General features: G+C 45.7%; 1 protein-coding gene across 1 annotated transcript in view; it reads right to left on the bottom strand.

Moving 5' to 3' along the window:
- Fgf2 (fibroblast growth factor 2) overlaps positions 1–17,654 on the bottom strand; it is a 66,053-nt gene extending 48,399 nt beyond the window's left edge. Inside the window, exon 1 of the mRNA XM_052729908.1 lies at positions 17,378–17,654. Within this exon, the coding sequence (XP_052585868.1) occupies positions 17,378–17,552 (175 nt within the window). The 5' untranslated portion in view covers positions 17,553–17,654. The remainder of the gene's footprint in view (positions 1–17,377) is intronic.
- Between the last annotated feature and the right edge of the window lie 2,917 nt (positions 17,655–20,571).

Genomic DNA, 20,571 nt, shown 5'->3' with positions numbered 1-20,571 from the left:
AGAAAGTGCTCTACCACAGAGCTGTTACATTCCCAACCTTTTTCTGTGTTTTTAAATGTCGAAGCAAGGTCCTGTTCTATAGCTCAGGCTGGCCTTGAAGATGCTGCATAGCTCAGGAGGACCCTGAACTGTCTCAGCCTCTGGAGTAGCTAAGCATAAAGGTCTGTGCCTACCTGTCTTGCCGAAACTGATAATTTTGAGGTGAGCAAATCCTCATGCTTCTGATGACATCACCTGAGTAAGTGGAACAGACAGAGATAGCAGGAAGCCTTGTTCATAGGGCCTGAGGGGCCTATGCTGTTGTGGAATATTATTTTAAGATGTGTTACATTTGTTTATGCTGTGGAACATTTGTTTTAATGATGCAAAGATGTGTTGCATTCTTTTATGTTGCATTTGTTTAACTCTGTGAAGCTGTGTTACTGTGCCTGTCTAAAACACCTGATTGGTCTAATAAAGAGCTGAACGGCCAATAGTTGGGCAGAGAAAGGATAGGTGGGGCTGACAGGCAGAGAGAATAAATAAGAGGAGGAAGGATCGAGAAAAGAAGGGGCCAGCCACACAGCCACACAGCCAGACACAGAATAAGAAGGAAAGAAAAGATATACAGAAATAAAGAAAGGTAAAAGCCCGGAGGCAAAAGGTAGATGGGATAATTTAAGAAAAGCTGGCAAGAAACAAGACAAGCTAAGGCTGGGCATTCATAAGAATAAACCTTCGTGTGTGTGATTTATTTGGGAGCTGGGTGGCAGGGCCCCCAAAAGAGCAAAGAGTAAAAAGCCAAAGAGTGAAAAAACAACAGAATGCTGTCTGAGGAATGGACTGGTTCCATGTCCAGAAGATTCGAATGCACACTTCTCTTCAGCTTTCATGAGAATGGTGTCTTATAACAGGAAATTGGGACATCTAAGGGGCACAGGGGTCTATACACCAAGTGTGGAGGTGGCAAAGGGCAGCCAGCTCACACCCAGGAGAGTGGCCTGGGAGCAGTCTAAATCAGCCAACACCTGGATCCCGACTTTCACCTTAGAAAATTCGAGAAGGTAAGTGTGCATTGTTTAAGCTGGTATTTTGTTGTGGTCTCGGGAACTGGCACTGATGGGGCAGTCTGGGCAGTGTGGAAGTCAGTATTTGGGGCTAGAACTAGAACCAGCACGGCAATCAGGCAGATGTCAGCATGAATGAAGGCCATGCAGAGCAGACACGGATGGCTTAAGCAGAAAGACAGACTGTGGAAACACCACTATTCCAGCCGATCCACAGGGAAGGTGGCAATGGTATCACAGACGGCCGAAGACTCCGAGCAAAGAGGAGTTTGTTTTCAGGCAGTTTTCTGGGTGCAGGCAGCAGAGCCCCTTCTTGATATCTGTTCATCCATCTTGGTCTTCACTTCCTCACACAACACATTCGACACATTTAGTGACTGGCAAAGCTGAGTGGTACAGAAAAGTATGAAGGTATGTCTGTGCTTTAAAGTCATTTTGGATTGTTTATAAATCTTAAATCATGTCTTTATAGTAAGCCTATCTCAAATTCCTTGAAAGACTCTTATTATGCTTTTTAAATAGCCATTTAACTACTCTTTGCATTTCTACATGGCCAGCTCACTCAGGGTTTTCATCTTCTAGATCCTGACTTCAGGGTTCACTCCATGCTTCTGTAATATGGTCCATAATTACTTCTAATTTTAATGTGCCATCTGAAAGCTTCAGTTCCCAGGGCTGGAGAGATGGCCCAGGGGTTAAGAGTGCCTATTGTTCTCTGATGAGGACCAGAGCATGGATCCTAGCACCCACAATGGACAGCTCACAAATGTCTATAACTCCAGCTCCAAAGGATCCTACATGTCTTCTGTGGGCACTTGAACACACATGTGTACACCACTCACATAGATAGACACACACATATAAAAAAAACAATAAATCTTATTTTAAAAAGAAAAAAACTAGTTCTTTAGAAAACAACCCTTCAAGAGTGAAGAAATATTAGTACTAAAACAGAACTATTTCCTAAGCGAAGTGCAAGAGCCAGATGGGGAGGGTAGACAGCTCCTTCAACTCTGATATAACACAGCCAGCCCCAGAACTACTTCAAGCCATTGTTTTAAATAGTGCCACGGGTTAAATTAGTTTAACAGTTTCTCCCATCCAAAGAGAAATGCCAGAACTTCAAAGACCTAGGATGTATATCCAGGAATCCACCCTATAAACTCAGACAACCTGAAAGAAAAAAGGACAAACTTCTCTTCAACAGAGAAAGCTGTCTGTTTCTGGAAGATGTTCCCATGTCATGGCTTCATTGGGCAGCCACCTGGCCCTTCAGGATAGCAGCTCTCCTCAGCCATCCCCTGAGCCTTTTCATGCTCTTTAACGTGGATGCATTTTTCAGCATGTCAAGCAAAATCAGAAATTTGGATCTCGCTGCCACAATACCAGTGTCTGTTCACATTTCTGTCCACGTGGAACTCTGCCATGAGCCTGTATTCTAAACAAGAAGATTCTAGAATTCACAATCCATTGCTTGCTATCATAGACAGAGACTATGGCTTGAAAAGCCTAAAGTAAAAAAAAAAACCAAAACAACAACAACAACAACAACAACAAAAAAACACTTTTCTTACCTGTAAAATGAGAAATAATCCTTGACTTAGAAGTTTATCTTTGAGGTTTAAAAGACTGTATTTCTAAACATGAAACAGAACATGCCCTCAAAATTTTCATTCATTCTTTATTCACTCATGCATTCATTCATTCATGTATTCATTCATGCATTCATTCATTCATGTATTCATTCATGCATTCAATACTCAGTTATGGTCCTGAGGTAGAGTGCTGAAAGCTGAACCCCTGGCCCCTAACTTGCCACTCAGTGTAGGGCTCTCCATTATCTGGACAGGGCTGGACAGATCCACAAATCCATCATGGCTTTCGTATCAACCCGTCCAGAAATCAGCATGCGCCTTTAACACTTTCCTGCCTTTAACAGTTGAAACTATGCCACTGCGGTCCATTATTTTTAATCCCGGCACCTTCTGTCGACTGTTTCTTCACATATGAGTAAACTCAACCAAAGCAAAGCTGTTTCTCAACCCCTCTTGAATTAAATTCCAATTCTATATTAGTGGGTTTTGAATAGCTATGAATAAATAAGAAATAAGGTTAAGAGGTCTCACAATCAAAATGAAAGCTTTAAACATGACTTACACAAAGCCTCTCTAAACATCTATTTCCAGTAAGCTGAAAGGTAACAGAAAACACCAACAATGTAAAATGCAAGGACATACCACCCCCAAACCAGAACCTCCAAAGTCAAAGGGGCCTTTCCTCGAGTTCCCCCCCAGTCAGTGAGAAAATGACACCTTCCCCAGCACAGACAAGCACATGCAACACTCACGTGCATCCTATGCACACACCTTTGTAAATGAGACCAAGGCTAGAAATAGCTGTAAGAAAAATTTAAAACTGCATTAAAATACAACAGAAAAAATAAGGGTGAAAGAAGACACATGCCAGGTATTGTTTTAAAAGATACTATATATGAGATACATAATATTTCTATGTAGTAGAGAAATCGATTCTATTTCTAACTCATTACAAAGTCTGCTCACCAGGTAGTATGTTCCCTAAAGTGATGTTTGTTTTCCATTCATTTTAATAAGTATGTAAAATACTTTTCCAGCTTGTTTTTTTTCTTTTTTTTCTTTTTTTCTTTTTGTTTTTTGAGACAGGGTTTCTCTGTGTAGCTTTGCACCTTTTCCTAGAACTCACTCTGTAGCCCAGGCTGGCCTCAAACTCACAGAGATCCATCTGGCTCTGCCTCCCCAGTGCTGGGATTAAAGGCATGCGCCACTACCGCCCAGCTTTTTATTTTTTTATTTTTATTTTTTATTTATTTTATTTTTTTCAGAGCTGAGGACCGAACCCAGGGCCTTGGGCTTGCTAGGCAAGCGCTCTACCACTGAGCTAAATCCAGCTTGTTTTCACACACCCCAGCACTGTCCCCTGAAAAGGAACTTTGTAATGGAGGTGCTGCTCCTCTCTGTCATGTTCTTCCGGTTCCTATTTGTATAATGACCATGACAAAACCTATGAATTGTTTCCTGTTTGTAGAATGATTCAGCTTAAAGAGGAGGCAAAGGAGACAGTTATTCAGCCCTCTCTCCCCACCCTCCCCTGCAGACATCCCATCACAAAGAGCCTGACTCACTGTCACACAGTGAATTTTGCAGATTGTTATGATGAATACTGGCTCATAAATCTAAGGGAAGCGCTCTGTGCCATTTCCTCACAGCCAAGCAGGATACCAACAACGGTGCCAGACATCCTGGCCCTCCTTTATAAAGTTTGCCGCCGGGAGGAAAAGCGACTTGGGCATTAAGGTGGTGCCTGAGTCAAGTGTGCACCCCCGGTCTGCATTCCTCCGTGAAGTTATGGGGAAGCACTCTGGCTTCCTCTGTGAGAGGACAGTGGAGCTGAGCATCTAGATCAAATAGAAACAGGGAGTCTCTCCCCCAGAGCGGAGGAGAAAGTCTTCCTCAGGAGCAAGTGACTGGGACAGAGGACCATGGTCCCTGCTGCATTGTTTCCTCAGACCAATGACAAGGTGCTCTTACAAAAGAATGGGGTGGGGGCTGTCATGGCCACTCACATTTCATGTATGTCACATGCCACAGCATGCTTCTGAATGCCCCGGTACTTCATTCAGACAGTTCTGTGGCAGAATGCTCACCTAGCATGAGGTAAAGAAAGATGAGACAGAAAAGGGGAGGGAAAGGAGAAAGTGAAAGGCGATGGAAAGAGGACCAGGGAAAGGTAAAGAAAGGAGGTAGAAGGAAAGGAGACGCGAATGGAGGGCTGGACGGCAGCAGGGGAAGCAAGTCGGTGGGTCGAACCCTCATACACCTCACATTGATCCTGCATCCAGCTGCTGAGCCTCAGGGAGCCTCAAGTGAGTAACAGCCTCGGACTCCCGGAACAGATGAGGACATGTGGAGCTACTAGGGAACAGCGAGTGTCTAGGTTACCTTTGTGCTTTAAAAATCCCCTATCAGCTCAACCCAACTGCGACAAGTGATGATAACTCAGTGAAGTGAGTTACGGATAGCACACAGGACCTGGGCTGGGAGCAAAAGGAGACAGGGTTCCAGCTATAGAAATCACCCTGGCTGAACTTGGTGCATGACCAGGAGGCTAGATGGCAGGTGAAAAGCCCTGGCTGGCTTGTTGGGCGAATGGTTAACCCAGCAAACATATTTGAGAGGCCACTGTGTGTGAGGGTGGACTAAGAAAATCTGACCTACTCCTTCCCCTCAAGGAGTTCATAGACCCAGTTCAATAGACAGACCCATAAACCACCAGATAAAGAAGAGGTGCCAAGCACTATGGGAAAACAGATCCCTTAAGCTCCCCCTGTGAAGGCAGAGGAAAGGGTGACAGAGAACTCTTGAGGTTGTTCATATAGGACCTTCCCAAAGAAAGTTAAGAATGGGAGGGGAGAGGGTGAGAGAGTGGGACTGAGAAGAAAAAGGGTTTGGAAAATGCGAATTACATTAGGAAAGACCAACTACGGAAAGAGGTGAACGTGGGCAGCTGACAGGGACAGAAGATGCTGAAGGATCTGGGGAAGGATGGTAAGGTTAAACTGTCTATTTAAAGATTGTGAATCAAGTAGGAAGGGAGTCTCAATGAGGAACAGAGGGGTCTGTGGGCGTGTCTGTGGCCTGTGGGACTACCTTGATTATGTTAACTGATGTGAGAGGCCGGGTCACCATTCTCTGGGTCTAGGTCCTGGGCTGTATTAGACTGTCAGGAAAGTGAGCTGAATAGTAAGCTTGCATGCCTTCACTCTCTCTGCTCATCTGTGGATGGATTTGATTAGTTGCTCTAAGTTCCTGCCACCTTTAGTTCCCTGCTAACCTGGAATTGTGAGCTAAAATCACCTTTTTCTCCTTAGGTTGCTTTTCGTTGGGTATTTTAACACCGCAACAGAAAGGAAACTAACACAGCCATATTTGAGACTATCAACAGGTTTACTTAATGCTTCAGGGAAGTAGCAGGAGAAATGAAGAGTGGGACAAAGAAGAACCACAAAGACTGGGAGACAGACCCAAGTATGCATGCATACACATGCATATTGAGGAAGTATGCAAGTGTGTGCCTGCATACACACGCATATTGAGGAAGTATGCAAGTGTGTGCCTGCATACACACGCATATTGAGGAGGTATGTAAGTGTGTGCATGCATACACATGCATGTTGAGGAGGTATATAAGTGTGTACATGCATACACATGCATATTGCAGAAAGGGCAAGGCGGCTGCTATGGGTCTCTGGCATCTAGAAAAGCAGCTTAACTAGACTTGGAAACTTGATGGGGAAAGGAGCCAGTCTGAGGTAGTGACATGTGACACTGAGGCTGTGGTGAGGTGCCTGTCCTTAGACAGGGGAAGCACAGGATCACAAGAGACTAAAAATGATGTGCTGAAGAAATCCTAGAACATAAACAGAAAGAAGAAGGGAGGGAGAGCACAAAGCAGAGAGACAGGGAACAGGCAAGTGAAAGACCAGACACAAGAGAGTATGCAGGGAAATCAGCTGGGCAGGAGCACCCTTAGTGTACTGAGACCGAAGGATTCCCAAGAAGCCAGAGGCAGGCAATAGTGCCACATGTCGTAGGAGGGTGGCATACTGGGAGAGGCCACACAACTGAATGTTGTAGGATATTATTTTAAGGTGTGTTACTTTTGTTTGTGCTGCATTTGTTTAACTCTGTGAAGCTGTGCTACGGTGCCTGTCTAAAACATGAGATTGGTTTAATTAAGGCCAATAGCAAGGCAGGAGAAAGGATAGGCAGGGCTGCAGGCAGGGAGTACAAATAGAAGGAGAAATCTGGGAGGGGAGATCAAGGAACTAGAGAGGAGGAGGAGGACACCAGGGACCAGCCACACAGTCAGCCATGGAGTAGGAGTAAGAGTTACAGAAGTAAGAGAATAGGAAAAGCCCAGAGGCAAAAGGTGGATGGGATAATTTAAAGAAAAGCTGGCTAGAAATAAGCCAAGCTAAGGCCGGGCATTTATAATTAAGAATAAGCCTCTGTGTGTGATTTATTTGGGAGCTGGTGGCAGACCCCCCAAAAGAACAAAAACAGCACCTGAACTGGAAGCAAGTCTCCCAAATGATTGACACAGAATCCTATTGCCAGGATGCACTTAAAATGGGTTATTACAAAATGAAAATCAGGTAAAGTGGAAGGAAGTACAGGACTTCAGGGTTTGAACCACTGAGAAAGAATTAACAGCTCTCAGAACACCAAGGAAAAGTTATCCTACAGCACATAGTGCTTAAAAAGAATTCTGAATGCTGCTGGCCATGGTGGCTCACAGCTGTAATCCCAGGACTCGGGAGGCCGAGGCAAGGAGATCACCAAGGGTTCCAGACCAGTTTGTGCTACAGGGGAAGACTCTTGTCTCAAACAAGACAAAACACTGGGGCTGGAGAGAGACCTTGGTGACTAAGAGCACTTGTACTGTTACTGAGGCCCAAAACTCAGCCCCCAGCACGGGGCTGCTCACAACATCTGTAGCTCCAGCTCCAGGATCTACTCTCTCTTCTGGCCACAATGGGCATGCAGTTACAAAACAGACACACACACACACACACACACACACACACACACACACACACACACACACACAATTTTTCCAAATCTAAAACAAAAATTGTAAATGCTTTTAAAGAAATCAGAACTGCTAATAAAAGTTGTACGGTTCATTTTTCCTGAGTAATGACTCATCTTTCCATTGACTTTCCTTAGAAAAACCCACCTCCAAGATTCCCTAAGTTTCCCAACTATAACAGGGTTAGATATAATTATCTCGAGTGAAGTCTAAGCAAGACACCAGAGACTAGAACCCTCAGCTGAGGAGCTATCCATGGGGATGCTGTCATTCTCCAGCACTCAGGGTGCACGGAGTTCAACTCATCTCATGGAGGTGGCTGGGATCCTCCAGAAGCCCCAGCATCCTCTCACAGGGCCTGAGTTACCAACAAAGGACAGGAAACTCACAGAACCTAGCTGGATCATCACTCCTCTGCAAATATTTCTCATAAATAAACCACCTCTTTAGGGGGTAATTTAAATTATTATTAATAAACTATTATTATAAATTAATATAAGATTAATTACTAAAGAAATCAAAATTATTCTTAATAGTTCAGTTACACTTGGGATGTAACCCTTACTTTCAACCCATCTTTCTTTATGCTGTTAATATCCATAATACCTTGAAAACCTGGAACTTTTACTGAGGAATTCTACTGGATAATCCAGGACAGAGGTTAGTGTGGGGTCAATAACCCTCTGAAAAGACACACACATATATTCCAGGTTTCTATAAACAAGTGAGCAAGCAGCAGGGTCACAACAGGCAAGTCACCTTTTGTAGGAAGAGAAACAGGTCGCCTAGGATGAGACATAAGTTAAACACAGGCTATCGGCTCACTGTTGCTGCACTTCTTCGGACTAAAAACACCAGACGAGTGTTAGAAACAGTCCAGTGTGATTTCTAAGAGCCAAAGTCTGTGGCTCAAAGGGGAAGTCACAACCTGCTCTTAACCCCTCCCAAGTTCCAGAAGCATCTGTAACATAGCCCAAGGGGTCCCCGGACACAATTATTAACAATAACTTTGACAGGCAGATTATTAGTTGCTGAGCTGACAGGGGGCAGAAGAAGGAAATATCCCAAATTACAGCCAATTCTTACTGTCTAGTGCTTACCTGGAGTTCTGTAGGTATACGAATTATTTCTAATTTGTTACTAACACAAGTGAAACCATTTTATATAACTTGAAAACCATTTTGTGTGACTTGAAATAATGTAATGCTTTCAAGATAGGAGGAAGCCCCAAAGCAGTTCCAATGTGAGCCAAGCCCAAGACAAACATTGGTATGTATGCTAATGCACCAGCTCCAAGGCTGGGAGGTTCAGTAGCCCAAAACTAAGTTACTAGTTACTAGAGTAATACAAAAATTGGAACTTTGTAGACAGTTCCCAGGATTGCACCACCATGCTCCTGAGACACATCTCAAGCCCCTGTGCTGATTTCCATTGGCAAGAGGACTCTGCAACTGCCACTGTGTGACTCTGGCTTATTTAGTTCTCACATGCCTGTCTGCCAGCATTAGCCCCTTGTCCCACACTCTCAAGGACCTTCTGGGACCACCTCAGTGGTGCCATCCTCCTGGCCAGCTATAGCTAAAGGCCCTTGTGGTGGCTTTCTCACCGGAGAGGATTTCCCAGTGAAAACCTGCAGTTTATTCTGCCTGACCAACCAACACTTCCCTACTTGGTGAGATGTCTACTTCCATGAGATTGCCACAACCTTTGTAATAACATGGTATTGTAAGAAAGGTTTATGTGAATAAAGTAGTGCATATTTGACAGGCAAATCTCCTACAGACATCCTAATTACCGAGCACATTGCAGCTCACTGGCCCGGACTCTGCATAATTGTTTTGCTAAAAAAAAAAAATAAGAACACACACACACAGTACTTAGTGAGCAGTGACAAAAGTACAAGATCAGCTGGGCGGTGGTGGTGCACGCCTTTAATCCCAGCACTCGGGAGGCAGAGGCAGGTGGATCTCTGTGAGTTCGAGGCCAGCCTGAGCTACCAAGTGAGTCCCAGGAAAGGCGCAAAGCTACACAGAAAAACCCTGTCTCGAAAAACCAAAAAAAAAGAAAAAAAAAAAGTACAAGATCAGATCCTTGACATTAAAACACAGAAAATAAGCTTAAAGACACACACATACACACACACACACACACACACACACACACACACACACACACACATGCTGTGGGATGTTCTGTATGTCAAATGTGTTGCTGATTAGTCAATAATTAAAACACTGATTGGCCATTGGCTAGGCAGGAAGTGTAGGCGGGACAAGGAGGAGAATAAAGCTGGGAAGTGGAAGGCTGAGTCAGAGAGACACTGCCAGCCGCCATGATGAGAAACAGCATGTGAAGGTGCCGGTAAGCCACGAGCCATGTGGCAAGGCATAGATTTATAGAAATGGATTAATTTAAGCTGTAAGAACAGTTAGCAAGAAGCCTGCCACGGCCATACAGTTTGTAACCAATACAAGTCTCTGTGTTTACTTGGTTGGGTTTGAGTGGCTGTGGGACTGGCAGGTGAGAGAGATTTGTCCTGACTGTGGGCCAGGCAGGAAAACTCTAGCTACAAATGGCGCCCAACGTGGGGCAAGAGTTTCCACCTAAAACCTGAGAAAAAAGATTCTAAAACGGAGCTAAAAACAGTTCCTAATTGTCTCTCTCAAATGAGCAGCAGCTGCTGGTTTGAGCTACTTGTGGGTTCCTGGTGTGCATGCTCGACATGCTGTATGCCAGGAATGAGGCTTCTGCAAGTGACACATTAAGCTGCATGGTGGATTTAGACTTTGCTAATACAAAACAAAAAAAAAAAAAGGTTTCTGGACTACACGCTGCTTGGATAAAAGCATAGACCCACGATAGCTCCCAGAGCTGGTGGTAAACGTAGCCATGTTGGGAAGCTGAGGTGGGAGGAGCCAGCAGTCACAGCTGCTGCAGTTTAAGGCAATAGATTCACAATAAGACAGATTCAGATGTAATAGTTTACAATGTGTGTAAAAGATACGTAGGCTTGAAAGAGACAAAAAAGATGATATATAGAGTTATAGAAACATAGTTTTAAAAAATAAAGTCTTTAAAGAGACAGTAAAGGTAGTATAAAAAATAAGCCACGTAAAAATGGATATTACACAGAGAATCTGCATTGTCTTGTCTTTGGGACTTTTAACTGCAGAAAAACATTTCATTGTAAAAGCTGTTGAGTTACGCCAAAATGTATATTTTAAAGGTATCTTGACTTCAAAATTTGAATATAAGGATATGTTACTTTGGAAAGGAGACTCTGCTTTTGTTTCCACAGAAATCCAGAGGCTATGGATTTGTTCCAGATTAAGATACATCAGGTTTGACCAGCCAAGACCCCCTGAAAGGTCTCCGATGACACCATGGCCCAGATGATCCAACATCCAGAATGATTTGAAGGCAACTGGCTCAGACAATACAGCCTCATGGACTATTCCATAATTCTAAAATTTTCTTTGTTTCCCCATAAGATACAGCGCCCCCCTCCAGCAGGAAGTAGTAAGAGAAGCTACGCCCAAATTCCCAAATTATATGTAATTTTATTTTGTTAAGGTTAAAACCTTCCTTTTTGAAAAAAAAAAAAGGGGGAAGTGCTGTGGGATGTTCTGTATGTCAAATGTGTTGCTGATTAGTCAATAATTAAAACACTGATTGGCCATTGGCTAGGCAGGAAGTGTAGGCGGGACAAGGAGGAGAATAAAGCTGGGAAGTGGAAGGCTGAGTCAGAGAGACACTGCCAGCCGCCATGATGAGAAACAGCATGTGAAGGTGCCGGTAAGCCACGAGCCATGTGGCAAGGCATAGATTTATAGAAATGGATTAATTTAAGCTGTAAGAACAGTTAGCAAGAAGCCTGCCACGGCCATACAGTTTGTAACCAATACAAGTCTCTGTGTTTACTTGGTTGGGTTTGAGTGGCTGTGGGACTGGCAGGTGAGAGAGATTTGTCCTGACTGTGGGCCAGGCAGGAAAACTCTAGCTACACACACACACACACACACACACACGTTTGAACAGAATATGCTAATGAGGTTAAGATGTGTGCCCCAGATGTGCTCATTCCAGAGTCACAGGCTTTTACCCCAGGCCAACCGCCTTACAAGTGTGTGCTACAGGCTGAAGAGGCCTGGGAAGGATGTTGGGAAATCCACAAGGACAGGAACTGGGAAAAGATGAGAAGACTCCCAGCATGTGCAGCCACCATCCCTCCTTCAGCATCTTCTGTGAGTAGAAGGCAGTTTCCCCTAGCAGGGACCCTAAACGCCTGGGCCAGCCCTGCTGATGACAACTTCCCAGCATCACTGTGGACTTTCACTTGTGAAGTACAAAGCTTGGTTCTGGTTTGTTCACTGTATCTACAAGATTTTGTTTTCAAGTTGAACTTTAAAATCATATCTGTCCATGTTGCATGACGTAATCAGAGAATACTCACTCAGATCGTCCCAGTGTCAGAGGTCTGGTTATATAACGGATGTTTTATAAACCCAACAAAAGCCCTCAGGGCACATCAGAAGGGAATGTTGCCTTCTCTAGGCTGATGTCACTTGGCACTGAGTGCATCTTTAAAGACTCCTAAGGTGTGGTAATATCTGTGACTCATGAATTGTCCTTTCTCTCTGTACAGATTACATGATTTCCAGGATTAATAAGCTCTGAGAGTCTGACCTCATTTGTTTACTGCACACAAACAGCATTACAGTAAATACCATGCTTATTAAGGCAAATTGGCAGGAACCACTTGCCAGATATGACCAAAGCAGGGAAAGGCCGAAGCATCTAGAATCGTTTAATGAATGGATGCATTTACACAGGGCAATGGAAAAGCTAAGGCTGCTTTGCCCAGAATCCTCAGAAAATAGCAATAGTGGGCTCATAGAGCCCTTGAAGCAACTGGCCCTCAGTGTCCTGAGGAAGCTCGGCCACAGGCATCCCCAGGGTACCATGACTACGGGATGGGAGAGAGCAAGGAGGCTGCAGAAGCAGGCCCAGCAGGCCAGCAGCCAGGTGGGCAAGAAGCTGGGTCAGGAGAGTGAGTCAGGGGAGTAACTCAGGCAACTGGCTACCACTCCGAGCCTCTATAAAACGAGATCTGTGAATTTCACAGCCCATGTTTTTATTTTTGGCACTGTGCAGAATGTGTGCAGCGGCAAAGAGTGTAGAAAGCAAGCTGACCTGTCCATCATCCCCACTCCTCATGGGTCTGGGCTAACCATCAATCTCTGCCAATCTCAGGTCCTCCGATGCCTGGAAGCAGAGAATTGTTACCAATGAGCAGTTAGGGTTAGCTCGGGGTAGATCTAGCAGTTCTAATTACCTTCCTTTCCCCTAAGTAAGAACATCTGGAATAGATTTAATGCTAGCATGTCCGTAAGCAGCCGACATCTCACACTCCTCCACATGCAGTACGTGCTGCTTGGGATAAAAATGTTCTCTCCCTTGGGACATCTCACATGACCCCCTGCTCAAAGCTTCAGAACAGACACAATGCAATGCATCCCCAGGGGTATTAGAAGAGGCTTGCTGAGATCCAGATCAAGGATGCCAAAAGGAAGGTGTGTGCACAGCACATGTGCTGGAGAAGCAGGCTACAACCACTTGGAGCACCTTGTTTTGATCACAGCTCCCCTGTCAGATAAAGATCTTCTAGGCCTGTAAATGCAAAGGTGCAGAAAACGGGCCCCTCTGAGTGAAAAGAACTCGAGGATCAGCCAGTAGTGGAGCACCACTGACCATCATCAACTCTGCAAACCTGGAAACACCTGTGTTTGGTTGTCCTCTCTGGCCTCCCTTCCAGAACGTTCACCCTGCCCCTACCTTGCTCCTTCTGTAGCTGAACTTCACTACTCACCTAGCCGGCACCCACTGTGTGGATCACAGTCTTCCAAGCATGCTTCCCAGAACTCCCTGGCACTCACGACTTCATTCAGAGTCACTGTCCTAGTTAGGCTTACTGTTGCTGTGATGAAACACCATGGCCAAAAGAAACTTGGGGAGGAAAGGATTTATTTGGCTTACATATCTTGGATCACAACAATCCTTTGTGGGAAGCCAAGGCAGGAACTCAAACTGGGTGGGAACCTGGAGGCAGGAGCTGATGCAGAGGCCATAGAGGGGTGCTGCTTACTGGCTTGCTCAGTCTGCTTTCTTATAGAACCCAGGACTACCTGCCCAGCGTGGCACCACCCCGCCATGGGCTGGGCCCTCTCCCATCAATCACTAAGACAATGCCTTACAGGTCTGCCTACAGCTGATCTTATGGAGATATTAGGACAACACTGTGCTGACTCCAGCTCCTGTCAAGCTGACATCGACACCAGCAGAGGTGGAGCAGAAGCATCATCGGATTATGTCTGCCTTTCAGAGCTTTCTGCATCTTGGAAGAGATATAAACAGAAAGGAATAAATCTCGGGTGATATAGTTTTGGGTCAACTGGACACTTTGAAGATTGAGACAAGGAGCTGAGAATCTGAGCCATTAATGCAGTGGGAAAGAGGCTGCTTTTATTTCCCAATATGTTTAGGAAAGTGTGCAGTTGAGGAGATACTGCCAATTTGCCCTCACCTACACTTTCCTGTATTTTTCCCTTGAGCCTCGTCCTGATCTGCTCACCCATCAGTGTACCTTTTTCATGCTAGGAAAACACACTGTACATAAGGTTATGTCCATGGGAGACTATACAAAAATGATCAATGATCTCTTTGGTATTCTTGTCGGGAAAAAGATGTCCTCTAGGAGAGTTAGTTGTTGGCACACATCTGGATGAGTTATTCTATTCTTGACTGTCAGCATCCTCTCTTTGCTAATGATCATCAGGAAAATCCTGGACCTAGTTCTAGAATGTTTTAGTTGTGTGTATATTCTGAAGACAGTAGAGTATTTAATATCTTGGGCGCCTACCCGCTGAAGACCCAGGAATGCCCCCACTAAACAGCCAGGAGTGTCCCCCATTGAATGCCCAGAAGTATCCCTCACTAAACACCAGGAGTACCTACCACTAAACACCCAGGAATGCTCCCCACTAAACACACAGGAGTTCTATGCATTAAACACCTAGAGTACTCCCTCACTTTAAACACCCAGGAGTATCCCCCAGGAGTGCCCCCCACTAAACACACAGGAGGGTCCCCCACCAAATACCCAGGAATGCTACTCATTAAACCCCAGGAATGCACCCCATTAAAGACCAGGAATGCCCCCAGTAACTACCAGAAGTGCTGTTTTAGGTTATGATGTCTACAAATGTCTCTAAGAGTTGCCAAATTACTCCACTTGAGAATCACGGAGTTATAGACTACAAAATTGGGGGGCTGGAGAGATGGCTTAGCAATTAAGAGCATTTGCTGCTCTTGAAGAGGACCTGGGTTCAGATCCCAGCACCCACGTGATGATGGCTCATAGTAATCCTAATTCCAGTTCCAGGAAATCCAACGCCCTCTTCTGGCCCCCATGAGCACTGCATGCAGGTGATGTACAGACATCCATGCAGGCAATACACTCATACACATAAAATAAATCTAAAAAGTAAAACTTAAGAAAAATTAGAAACTGAGCTGGGCATCGTGACACATGGCCAATCCCAAGATTATAAGGCTTATAATTCTATAAGCACTCAAGAGGCAGGAGGCCGAGGCAGGAAAATCTCTAGTTTGAAATCAGCATAGTGAGACCCTACCTAAAAAAAAAAAAAAAAAAAAAAAGAAAAAAAAGAAAAAGAAAAGAAAAGAAAAGAAAGGAAAAAGAAAAAAGGTTCAAAATCACACTCAATATTTGTGAAGAATGCACAGCTGTTTTTAACAGTATAGCAATATGTTATGCAATTGAGAATTATCCCCACTTACCTCTGTTTTATTATAAGGTAAATGACTTCAAAGAAAAAATAATTCTGCAGCTAATACAGCATTCAAAAACAAGAGCATTAGTTAAAGCTCCGAACAGAACCCAGACTGGAAGATGATTCTTCTGCCCTTAGCCATGAAACAGGCTCTTCAAACAACACATGCTTTGGAAAAGAACAAAACCACCTGGGATGCATATGCTGCTTGTCCTAGCTGTTGAGCCGTGACAGACAAATCTCAAAGACACATTTTTCTACCATCGGCTCTACACTAAAATAGAGAAACAGTGCTAACTCATATTAATAGCTTTCAAGCATCTTTTCAATTGATAAGGTTTTCCAAATTAGAGCAGGCCCAGAACAAATAATAGACGTACAGGCCCTCAGTGGTCCCTATGAAGCAAGAGGTAGCAATAAGATGCTGGGCTGTGTGGACACAGCAGCAATACCAGCAGTGATGACAGAAACCATGGTGCCAGGCTTTAAAAGGAGAAGAAAGCATCGGGATAAGTTTTTACCATAAAAAATGTGAGGAGATAGGTATTTTTTTAAAACCCATTTAAACACCACACAGTGTGTGGAAAATCACCCTGCCTCATTCATATGTACTTCTTTTATATTTTGTATGTCAGTTAAATTTTCTATTATGCTCTAAAAATACTCAGCAACGTGAAAGTGTATGTCGTATACATAGGACAGCTCCTTTTGTTTGTGGGGCATTCTGGTCTTTCTGCTCCTTAAATAGTGGATAGAATTCCCTGGGTGTCTTAAGATAAAGGCAGAGCTCCTAAATGGAAAACTTCAGGAACCCCGGAACTCAGGCCTCGATCACTCTTCTCTCAGGTGAAAAAAGAAAGTCAGACCCCAACAGAACCCTTAAAGATAAAGGCAGCCTTTTAAGCAGATGTTTTAACTACTTGTTTTAACCGCAGGTCGTCCCACTCACCTCCACCCTTAGATACCTGAACCAGCCCGCTCGGGCCTTTTCTAGCCCGTGACTGTCCAAATGTAGCTTCTGGAGGAGGACTGCTGAGAATACAAACTCAGAAACGCAGGTGTTTCATCCCGACTCTGGGGTTGGGTCCAACCTGGTACAGCCAACGCTGCGGGTGATAGCTGGGAGCCTTAAAGTTGAGCCTACTGATTTAGGACGGTTTCTATATCCACGATCGGGTATATTTTTATTACATAAATTGAAGCTGTCATTTTTATCTCACCCTCAATCCACCGCAAGGAAGGTAACCCCCACTTCAGCGCTGTCAAACGATCTGCTCTTGACTTCACACTTAATCGAGGTCTGTCACACTTTACTAAGGAAGTCAAAGGTTGGTTTGCTAGTCTCTTGTCTGTTTTGACTCCCTTAGCTTTCCTCTTTGGAATAACCTGGAGAAACTGGGTGGGGGTAGAGTGTGATAGCTGTGAGGGTAAGGGCTACATCCCTCTGGTCACCAAGTCCGAACTGAAGTGCAGGGCTCAGCTGAAGAACAATTCGTCCTGCCTCCGTTTCCCCGGGTGACTGCAGAATGCCAAGGAGTTCCAGAGTCCTGCCTGAGACACGCCTACCACCCCTAACCCCCACCCCACTCCCAAGAGCCGCGGACCCCTAGCCTCCAGCATCCTAGCATCCAGACTGCAACAGGTGGCCTGCGAGGGACCAGAGACTAGGGAGCCAGCCCACCTGGAGCTGCGGGAGGAGGTGCAGGGCAAGGACCCTATTCCTGAGGGCACGGGAATGGAGCTGCTCCCCGAGTCCCTGGGTCCCCGGTGCCTAGGGGCTGAAGGGCGCCTCGCCTCATGTCCCCACGTCCCCGAGGGCTAGGGAGCGGGTGGGAGGTGACGGCTCACCGTGTGGGTCGCTCTTCTCGCGGACGCCGTCCACGCGGCCGTCGGGGTGGATGCGCAGGAAGAAGCCCCCGTTCTTGCAGTAGAGCCGCTTGGGGTCCTTGAAGTGGCCGGGCGGGAAGACGGGGTCGCCGTCCTCTGGCAGTGTGGGAAGCGTGGTGATGCCGCCGGCGGCCATGGCCCCTCCGCGGCCCCGGGACCCCGCTGCGGCGGCTCGCGGGGCTCCCCGGCCCCGACCCCGGCCTCGGCCTCCCAGCGCGGCTCGCCCGCGGGCAGCCAGCCTCCCGGTTCGCGTCCCGCACAGGACTCTGCCGGAAGCCGAGAATCCCTGTGTGGCACTGCGGCCCGGGACCGCGTCACCCCAAGTCCCCGCCTGCACCCTAGCCCAGAGCGCCCCCGCCCCGCGCGCCGCCTCCTCCCCACGCCCGGGGCCTGAAAGCTGCAAGGAATCTGTCCCGCTCGGCGGAGTTTTCTCCAGGCGACTGCGGTGACGCAGCTCCTAAAGTTTAAATGCAACTTTCTCGCTTGCTTTCCACACGTCTGTCTGCCTTTTAACACAGCGACGCGCCTTGCAACCCCCAAACAGTAGAAAGGGTCTGATCTAGGGAAGGATCGAGTCCGGCTTTGGAAACCTTCAGTCCCCGCAGAGCGCAAGCTGTGGAAGGACGGGGTGCAGAAGGCAGAGGCCAGGAAGGGGTGCCTGAGTTTCCTCTCTGGGCGCCCAGCCCGAGACAGCGTGGGAAGATGAAAACGGTCCTCAACACGTAAAAAAAGCCCGGAGCTGGTGCTTGCCCTGCCTCAGTTGTTAGATGTTTCTTGGAAAGAACTGACTCTCACAAAATTGCAGTTAATTGCGGTTGGTGATTTTCAGTAGACCCTAATAGGCTGTACATTGAGATTCTCCGCACCTCTCTGTTTGGAAACTAGGTGCTTCTCTCCCCTAGGTCCTCCTTTTTCCTGGGGGCACACCTCTTCAGTGAGGGTGATTACCAAAATACCAGCTGGAAAATCTGCACACATTAAGTGTCCATGCTCAAAGTGTCTTGAGATGTGCAGTCCGTGTCAGGGTAAGGCCAGGAGGGTGGGCAGGAGTAACTGCTCTGAGGAGTCAGACACCACAGAGTTCCCCACCTTGGGGAAATGCAGACTTAGGGAAGCTTCTAGAAGTGCCATTGCATGTTAGCTGGAAAAGGTCATCCTGAAAGGCATCTACTTTTAGTCTCCACGGAGGTCTTGACTCAAGTATGTGATCAGCATCAGTAAGTTCCCCCAAAGCTTTAAGACCAAGCCTTTTCTCCCGCCATCAGAGGAGTGTGTGCATGCTCATTTCCCCCTTATCTCCGGCTAGGCTCACGGCTGAAGCCCCTACGACACGTGACAAATGAACATGTGAGAAATACTAACTTATCCAATGTAAATCTGGAATCTTGGAAAGAAAACAAAGTCCCAAAGCTGCACAGGGACCTGTATCTTTCGGCTGAGGGAAGCTGTGTATAATTGTGAAGAGTGATTGAAGGGGGTGCCATCTAATGGGCACAAGTTGGTGTGTTTTTTTTTAACTCTTTACTCTTTGGGGGGCCCACCACCCAGCTCCCAAATAATCACATGGAGACTTATTCTTACTTATGAATGCCTGGCCTTAACTTAGCTTGTTTCTAGCCAGCTTTTTAACTTAAATTATCCTGTTTCCTGTTTTGCCTCTGGGCTTTTTAACCTCTCTTTATTCTAACTTTCTTTCCTTCTGGCTCCGTGGCTGGCTGTGTGGCTGTGTGACTGGCCCCTGGTGTCTTCCTCTCTTTCTCCTTGTCTCACTCCGCCCCTCTTCTCTTTCTTCTATTTATTCTCTCTGCCTGGCAGCCCCACCTATTTCTCTCCCCTGCTTAGCTATTGGCCGTTCAGCTCTTTATTATTAGAGCAACTAGGTGTTTTAGACAGGCAAAGTAACACAGCGTTACAGAGTCAAACAAATATACCTAAAAGAATGCAACACATCTTTGAACCATTAAACAAATATTCCACAGCATAAATGAATGTAACGCATCTTCAACCAATAGTTCACAACAAGTTGGTGTGAGGAACTTAGCAAGTCTTGGTTGTTCTGATTCTCTGTGTCCTGTCCTCAGAGATGGGAACTCCGACCTGTAGGTATAGGGTGGGCACTCTCAAATATGGGTTTTACAACCTGAATAAGAGAAGACTAAGGGGTTGTGAGAACATCTGTCCTGCTTTTTTCTTGTCTTTTCCTTCCATTTGTTTTGGTTTTGGTTTTCAAGAGAGGGTTCTCTGTGAAGCCCTGGCTGTCCTGGAACTCACCCTGCACACCAGGCTGGCCTAGAACTCAGAGATCCATCTGCCTGTGCCTCCTGAGTGCTGTGATTAAAGGTCTGAGCCACCACTGCCTGGCCCTGCTTTTTTCTTAAATGTTGAGATACCATTTGGGGACAACATGTCCTCGACCCCATCAGTTCTCTGACATCGGGCTCGAGAATACATCACTTTCATCTTCACTGAGGTTCCACTGAGACAAGCAGCTCCCTTCCGGATGTTGAGAACGGCCTAGGGAAGGTGAAGTAGGACCCCACCCAGCATCCCGTTCACAAGGCACAAGGCATACAAGATAAGGGGTAGGAACTACCACACAATGCTGAGTAGTTACCTGGCTGGCATCGGCCAGGGATTTATGGAACTATTCCATTCCAACCTAGTTCCTCCAAAGTCAGGAGACAGGGGAGTATCTATTCAAATCTTTCCCATCCTAAAAATCCCAACCATACTGTAGAAAATGGTTAAACTGATTCTATGAAAATCCAGGTTTCCAAGAGAGCTTGCTTATAGTCGAAAACAACTCCAAGTTAAAAGCATGAATGGTATCAATAGGAGCACATTTAACGAAATGACTCATGTAATAACTGTTAATTAGCAAGAATAGTAATTCACTTAAGAAATTGTGAGCCTGTCATTACCAGATATAATTCTACAATGAACTATTGCTTTTTTTAAAATGATTTCCTACATGTACTAAGAAACTGGGAAACAAGTGAAAAATATAAGGTTTCCTGTAATGAATCCCATACACTTTATCTTTTGAAGTGACCATCTTTTCAACAAATGCATACAATATGTCAACTACACAGATATGCTGTGTTCCAGGAACACCTGCACCTGCCTCTAGGCATCTTCAATCAGGGGAAGAGGTC

This window comes from Peromyscus californicus, unplaced genomic scaffold (assembly GCF_007827085.1).
Source record: "Peromyscus californicus insignis strain IS unplaced genomic scaffold, ASM782708v3 Scaffold_9__1_contigs__length_137607984, whole genome shotgun sequence".
Classification (NCBI taxonomy): Eukaryota; Metazoa; Chordata; class Mammalia; order Rodentia; family Cricetidae; genus Peromyscus; species Peromyscus californicus.
Note: the sequence above shows the minus strand (reverse complement) of the source record. Positions and strands in the feature narration are given on the sequence as shown.